At 35.1% G+C, this 8,320-nt stretch overlaps 1 protein-coding gene across 1 annotated transcript; it reads left to right on the top strand.

Moving 5' to 3' along the window:
• The first annotated feature begins 525 nt into the window (after positions 1–525).
• On the top strand, positions 526–3,388 carry LOC107711010 (ammonium transporter Rh type C 1-like). Its single transcript, XM_016515911.1, has 10 exons — positions 526–727; positions 846–1,038; positions 1,255–1,405; positions 1,484–1,631; positions 2,007–2,158; positions 2,245–2,382; positions 2,629–2,765; positions 2,903–3,027; positions 3,120–3,193; positions 3,311–3,388. The coding sequence occupies exons 1-10, from the start codon at positions 541–543 to the stop codon at positions 3,386–3,388; spliced, it is 1,383 nt and encodes a 460-aa protein (XP_016371397.1). The 5' UTR covers positions 526–540.
• The last annotated feature ends 4,932 nt before the right edge of the window (positions 3,389–8,320 follow it).

Raw genomic sequence — 8,320 nt, 5'->3', positions numbered from 1 at the left:
ATATATATAAACTAACAATGAAGGGCTACACAAATGCTGCCTTTTATCATTTTCCTCACTGCATATGCATGCAAAGTAATGATATACAGTATGTTATAGTATATGGTTATGGTGGAAATATCCTTCATTTTCTATTGTCAAATAACTTAACTATCAAGACCCTAAATAAAAACCCTAAATACATTAAGTGTGTGTGTGTGTGTGTGTGTGTGTGTGTGTGTGTGTGTGTTTATGCATGTATGTATGTTCGAACATCTTTGCAAAGTCACCACAATACATAATCATTACATAAGAACCCAGATACTGTCTTTCCTTAACTAACAACAAACTGTGTGTTATAAGTATGTGCATGTGTACTGTATGTCTTTGTAGGAGGTGCTGCTTCATAATGTAATGACACACCTCCAGACCTCACTATAAAAACTTTATGAAAAAAGGTGAGTCACATGTTCCTATTGAAAGCAACCGACCAAATTACGAAGAAAGGAATTTGACTATCATCTCCAGAACTTCTCTTCGGGAAAATCTGCAAGACTTAAAATGGCCAAAAACACCAATATTCGAATCAGTCTCCCAGCAGTCTGCTTTGTCTGGCAGATTGCAATGATTATCCTGTTTGGTGTGTTCATCCGTTATAATGAGGAGTCTGACACTCGCTGGATCGAACACAGAAGAAGGAAAAATATTTCCACAAATTTAGAGAATGACTTTTACTATAGATATCCAAGTAAGTAACTAACATACCAGAATGTTTTGCTGCAACATTCTATATTTACTGCTATAGCATTGTTTAATTGTATACATTTTGAAGCACTAATATTCTCTACTTTCTTTTTTTCCTGTAGGTTTTCAGGATGTGCATGTGATGATCTTTGTTGGTTTTGGATTTCTAATGACCTTTCTGAAGCGTTATAGTTTTGGTGGAGTTGGCTTCAATTTTCTCATTGCAGCTTTTGGAATTCAATGGGCTCTGCTGATGCAAGGCTGGTTTCATTACCTTGATGAAAATTATGGGAAGATAAAAATTGGGGTTGAGAAGTAATTGATTTTTTGTATTCTACTTTATGAATTACGACATTATGAAATATCACTGATATGTTCACCTTCATGTTCTGGCCTCTTTTACCTAGCGTCACTTGACTGACATGCTTTCTACAGTATACGGAACATTTCATGTTCCATTTTTGAAGCGATGCTTAACAAATACACCTTTAATCTGTATATGAAGAATTTAACTGTCATTTTTCAATTCAGCCTAATTAATGCAGATTTCTGTGTGGCCGGCTGTCTCATTGCATACGGCGCTTGCCTTGGAAAAGTCAGCCCAGTGCAGCTGATGGTTCTTACTCTATTTGGAGTCACCCTGTTTGCTGTTGAGGAGTATATAATTCTTGAACTCCTACATGTAAGTTTAAATCCACTTATTGTCTTACCAACATAAGAGAAGGAATTTGTCATTTTTTATTATTTCATACTTGCATAGGCAAAAGATCCTGGTGGTTCCATGGTCATCCACACTTTTGGAGCATATTATGGTTTGACCATATCGTGGGTCTTATATCGACCAATGCTATCGCAAAGCAGGCATTTACAAGGATCCGTTTACCACTCTGATGTGTTTGCAATGATTGGTGAGTATAGTGAAAGAACGTCTCTATCAGCTTTATTTCATTGCATCAAGCAGGGTACAACAAAAGCTCCCCTAAATAAATAATATAAATATAAATTCTGCATTTTCCCCCTCTGTCAGTCAAACCACATTTACTTAAAAAATTCTCAATAGCTACATGTGCAACGTTTTAAAAATATATATTCATTTAGAGTTTGAATCAAATTTCACCCTTTTGGCAATGATGAAAAGTTCTGGGTTGCTATTTGTTGCTAATTTAGTGTTTTGGAAGAAAATAAGATCAAAAGTTCCCTTCGCTTCAGGGACCTTTTCCTGTTGTATAGGTTATCAAAATGTTCAGAATTATTCCTATTTGTTGTCCCTCTTCCTTTAACAGGCACTCTCTTTCTTTGGATGTACTGGCCCAGTTTTAATTCTGCTATTGCAGATCATGGAGCTGTTATAAATACCTACCTCGCACTTGCTGCCTCAGTTCTCACTACCTTTGCGATTTCAAGTATCTCACAGAAACATGGAAAACTCGACATGGTAACCAAATCTATGGTTGAAAATCTGAGTTTATCTTTAATTTTTCATTGATAAAATAACCCTTAGAATTTCTTGACATTATTTAGGTACATATTCAGAATGCTACCTTGGCTGGTGGTGTTGCAATGGGAACAGCTTCAGAGTTCATGATTACCCCTTACGGCTCTTTGATAGTGGGGTTCTGCTCGGGCATTATTTCCACATTTGGATATCTCTTTCTGACTGTGAGTTTTGCTGTATTTTATAGTACTGAAAATGTTCAAAATAGCATGTTGAAGTACAATACGCATATTATTTATTGACAATCTAAGTGAAATGGATTTAAATGTACTTTATTATGCACTGTTGTTAATTGTCATACATTTTTTTAAATGTCCAAACTAATTTGAAGTCTAAATTGAAGATTGTATTAGAATTTTTGTAACCAAAATCACTTTCTTATTATTATATATTTTTTCCCCCCTTATTAGCCTTTTATGGAAAAAACTCTCAAGATACAAGACACTTGTGGAATACATAACCTACATGCAATGCCTGGAGTTATAGGTGGTATCGCTGGAGCAATTACTGCAGCTTCTGCCAGTGTATCAGTTTATGGACAAGAAGGGTACATTTATATATATATATATATATATATATTTATTTATACACACACAGTCACCGTTGGCTTCTGTTTGTACTGTTGCAGTATATAAAATGAAAGCAAACTATTGTGTGACGTGTCATACCGTGGTTTCTGTTCAGGTTGATTAACACTTTCAACTTCAAGGAAGCCGTTGCTAACAGGACAGTCAACATTCAGGGTGGTTACCAGGCAGCTGGTCTTTTTGTAGCAATAGCATTTGGCCTTGTAGGTGGAGCTTTGGTTGGTGAGTGCAAATAAAGTTAAACAGGTAAACTACTTTAGGTGTTTTTATAAATATGCATTAGAGCTGGCATTTTATGCTGTGTAATTTTCCAGGTGGGATATTAAAGCTGCCAATCTGGGGAGACCCAGCAGACGCCAACTGCTTTGATGATGAAGTTTACTGGGAGGTAAGAAAAGTGTTTTTAGATTAACTACATGGTATTAAGTTAAACAGAACTGATAAATTTGAGGATTTCTATGTCAAAAGATTTATAAATAATAGAATTTGTGTTGTTTATTTTTAGGTTCCTGAGGATGAGGATGAGAATATTCTCTCTAGACACCCAAACATGAACCACACAAGAGGCATGCCAGATGCGTGAGTATATATGTTGTTAAGTTTAAAGTCACTTGATATGAAATTAATATCAAATTGCAGTTAAGAGATTGCTGCTTAAAAATATTTAATATAAATACTTTCTGTAAAACTGTTGGAATCTTTTATGTACACAGATATCAACGAAGTCATGTGTAAGAAAAAAAAAACACCCTGAAAAACGACACTTCCGCTGTGAATGATGTTTGAATAAGAATGATGACGGGTTTACAGATTGAGACTAGATAAGATACTCAATGGAAATGTTTAAGTCGGTCATGTGCTGTGGGTTGTACAATGTCATAATCCTAAAGCATTTTGTCTGTAGCACCTGACTATGTTGCCACTGCTACTTCCACAAAAACTAATCCAAACGCGTTTATTTACTTTTTAAATGCTTTATATTCCTACACCAATGATGTGAAACTTTATCTTATCTTTGTTTGCAATCCAACTATATACTGTATATCAGTTCAATATTAATTGCATTTTCTTTTTGCATTACTACTTATAATAATTGATCTACAGAACAGAACAAGATTGACTTGTTTAAGCTATAGCCTACATGAAAAGTTAACTACCCGTGTTATTTAACCTCCCTAATAAAGTCAATAATTTTTTTTATCATATATCAGTTTTGTTTTTTTTTCTATATTTTTGAGCACTGAAGGACGTTGACGCTACAACGACATTGGCTTTGACAGGTGAATTTGCATATTTGCCTGAGGCCTTTATTTGAAGGAACACTCTGTGAGCAAAGAAACTTCCGACTGTCTGGAATGTTGAGAGCTACATATTCATCAAAACTGTTTGGGCAAAAGTCCAGTTCATTAAAATATTAAGTGATCATTCCCATTAGACAGCATCAGATGTCTCTAGATGATGTCTTGGAATCATTCTTTGCATTTATTGTCACTAAAATCGTTGTCTACTAATATGGATAGTCTCTTGTGTCTTCCCTTGTCCCTTGTCTTTGTTAACAATAAACTTTTCTAGCATTGGCAAGAAATTTAACTAGTTGGATTTTTTTTTAACACACCAGAGAAATTAATGTTTATGACATTTCTTTGAAAGTTGTCATGGATAAAATTAGGGATGGTGCAAAAACTGAGAAAAGAGAACAGACTCTGTGGACCGGATTAGCTACACAGCTGGTGTTTTTTGCTCTAATTGACCTAAACTTTTTGCCTAAAAGTAAGCGCTTAGAAAAGTGGGTGGGAGGAGGTAACAAGTGAAGCAGACTTTTAGATTTTTAGTCAATGCTCTGTGCAGACTAGATAATGTGTTGATGTCTGCCCTTGAAATTGACCGATACAGCTTCAAACTAAATCCAAAATGACTGCTCTAAGATGTTTTCATAATTAAATAAAAATATTTCAAGCAATTGTAACAGATATTCAAATAGGCTATGTAGGCTACATGTTATTGTACAGTTTTTAAAGGGTTAGTTCACCCAAAAATGAAAATTCTGTAATCAATGTAGTCAGTGTTTTTTACATTCAGCATGTGCGCGCTGTCTACTGAACGTAAACAACGCTGATTACATTGATTACGTTCTGGGGTACTCTCCAAAATGGCGGAAGACGGTAACTTGGGGAGAAGAATTGTTGAATAAATTATGTTATTATTGTTTTCTTTGCACACAAAAAGTATTCTCGTAGCTTCGTAAAATTACGGTTGAACCCCTGATGTCACATGGACTATTTTACCGATGTCCTTGCTACGTTTCTGGACGTTGATCGTGGTAATATCCTTGCCGTCTATTGAGGGTCAGAGAGCTCTCAGATTCCATCAAAAATATCTTAATTTGTGTTCCAAAGACGAACGAAGGTCTTACGGGTTTGGAACGACATGAGGGTGAGTAATTAATGACATAATTTTCATTTTTGGGTGAACTAACCCTTTAATAAAAACAACAGACATCCTTTATTTTACTTTTACTCTGTGTTACTTGTTTACTGAATCGTTAGCTATTTCGCTAACATGAAATCATTTATCAGTCTTCCTATTTTCTACATAGCCTATATAGTTTTTACATTTTCTTTTTTTCAAATGTGAAGTTTCATTATTTTTATCATTATCATCATTATCTGCAGTACTATGGTAATTATACAGTCAGTTTACTTTACTGTAAGAGTTGCTTACACATGGTCAGAAAGTTCTATAAGTGGCTGACTGGTTGTTGATAAACTTCTACTCTGATCAAAGGCTCTCATAGATAATGATTCCCCCTTTAGACAACCTTGTGATAATGCAAATTAATTGCTGTAATTTGATCCCTGTGTTATATACCAGAGCTGCAAGTCTTCAAAGTGTTTGAAAATGAAACCTTCCCCCTTTAACCTGATCAGTCTAACTTCTTGGCACTACAACTTTAATAAATAGTGTGTTCTGTGTGAACTTTTTGAGTCATCCTCTACTTCTCCTTATCCTGTACTAGTGTCCATTCTCAAGTAGTGTATCATGTTTTTACTGTGCTTCTTCGGTAATCGGTGATGTATCTACAGTAGGTTATGCAATGTTTGCTTACTAGTGGCTGAGATGACTAAAACCCATGTATAATATATTTGAATATCTATTTCTTTTTGAAGTCTTACAGTATATGTATTTTATTCATTGCAACTTCTTATACTGCTTCTTCCAAAGGCCTAATAATAAATATTAAGGGATTTTTAGTTATTATGTAAGCACCTGAATAACAGTTGTTGGTAACATGTATAGCATTGCCAATAGGTTTTTAGGGAATCAACAGTGAAGGAAATTGTTTAAATGTGCATTCTTGTTTGTATTCAACATAAAAAAATAATTGAATTTAATCAGCTACTTGCAGTTTCTTTGTAATTATTTGTAACATAGCACTTAATTACAGTCCTGTTCCGCATGTGCATACTATGTAGTTTTTATAGTAATTACAATAGGTAATAACTAGGTACTACTAACCCTGAACCTACCCCTAAAACTAACCTACTTTCTTAGGTAAGTACGCCGTAAGTACATGTAAGTGCATGTACTGTAAAATAAAGTCCAACCCATTTATTAGCAATTTCTGAGGGAAAAAAGTTTCAAATTAAATCATACACCGTTTTTTCTAGCCACTCCCCTTTTGATAATATCAGATGCACTATTGTGTATAGTTTCATAGCCACCTGTAGTTGCTGAGCATCATTTCGCGTGAGACTGTCTGTCATGTATTAGGAAACAAATGAGTTATAGTGTAAACCATGCATTATTTGTTCCCAAAGCAGATGGTTTCTGGTTGTGCAGGTATATCCAGTCATGGAAAGTTACTGGAAACTATACGTCGGTCCCCATGCAGTTGAGTAAGTTATCATCTGAGAGATCAGCAGTCCGTCAGCAGTCAGAACGTATTTACAGTAAAATACTTCTCTCAAAATTGGATTTGTCAGAACAATAAGTTATGTGCATCAGACCACCCTAAAAATAAATGACTAAGACCATGTATCACTATTAACAGAATATGGGGCACTTTTTATTACCTAGGTTGAAGGGGGACTCCTACTTTTAAATAATGAAAAATAAGTACTTGCAAAATTGAAACCCCGAAGAACAATTACATTTACGCTAGAGAATTTAATAAGCTGTTGTGCAGACATTATGAAAACAAAACTTTTGCAAGTGCAAATGGAAGTGAGATCTCCTTGTAATTGATGATAGGGTGCTTGATTAGTATAAATAATTAACATTCATTTGAATTATTTCAGGGGAAACAAATGGGGTAATCATTTATAATTATTATGTATACTTGGATATACAGAGCAAGAAGGATGGTCCCTTTTTAAGGTGTCTCCTTTGTTGTAGACCTACACATGCTAGTCGCAATGAGACCTGATTGTGGTCCCTTGTTTTGTAACAGCTGAGAGCAAAGAGGATTACATGAACAAAAGCCTCTGTGGATGGTTGAGGAGGATATCCTGAAGCCAACGGGCTTTGTTTACATCATTGTATCTCCCACAGAGCTAACACAGGAGCACTAAAATATGCAAATATGCATAATAACCAAAGAGCTGCAGCCATGAAGAACACGGTCGTTAACGCCCAAGTCCTTCATTTTGGGAAGAAATCTCTGAATGTTTTGTAAATGGGCTGAAAGTTGCAACACAAGGGGTTAGTTCAATAGTTTTATTCCCATGCCGGTGAAGACAAAATCCCATGCACCTGAATTTTTAAGGTTAGCCTTGTAATATTTTAGAGGTCTTTCAGCAGCTGTGAGTGAAAGACTCTGGTCTCAGAGCAGTGGTCCAGGAGGCGACTGCAATCCAGCTGTGTTTTTAAATGAGGAACATCCATCTGAGCCTCTTTCCACTGCTTATTGGCAAAGGAGAACAATCAGCTAGATAGAGAGAGAGCTCCACGCTGTGGTAAGAATTCAACACACACACACAGAAAAAACGTGCTTCCACTTGAGGAAAATGTACACAAGTATGACGGATTTGTGTTGAATGTTTTTAAAGAATCCGCATGTTACACTTTCTTGAAAAAAAAAAATCAATGGAAGAATTATAATTGTTGTTGTTGCATTACACTTTATGGTTGAAAAGACCAATTATGGCTAATTATGAATTTATAATCATATCCAGTGTTGGGGAAAGTTACCTTTAAAAGTAATGCATTACAATATTGTGTTACTCCATAAAAAAGTAACTAATTACATTACTTAGTTACTTTTTATGGAAAGTAATGTGTTATGTTACTGTTGCGTTACTTTTTAAATCTGGACAGGGCTTGCTTGTTTGTTTTTAAAATAAAAAAGTTCTATTTTTGGCAAATATAAAAGCCTTTTCACACCAAAAGTGAAATGAATAAGCCTCAGGCTGAAGGGAAAGTAAATTTACGTCCGTACGGTAGAAGAAATTTCAGCAATAAAAAAAGACACACAAATGTTTGTCTAGAGTAATTTTTGCTTATTAGTATGGTTGAA

This window comes from Sinocyclocheilus rhinocerous, unplaced genomic scaffold (assembly GCF_001515625.1).
Source record: "Sinocyclocheilus rhinocerous isolate Xijiao unplaced genomic scaffold, SAMN03320098_v1.1 scaffold85, whole genome shotgun sequence".
Lineage (NCBI taxonomy): Eukaryota > Metazoa > Chordata > Actinopteri > Cypriniformes > Cyprinidae > Sinocyclocheilus > Sinocyclocheilus rhinocerous.
The sequence above is the reverse complement of the archived record's forward strand: the minus strand, read 5'-3'. Positions and strand labels throughout refer to the sequence as shown.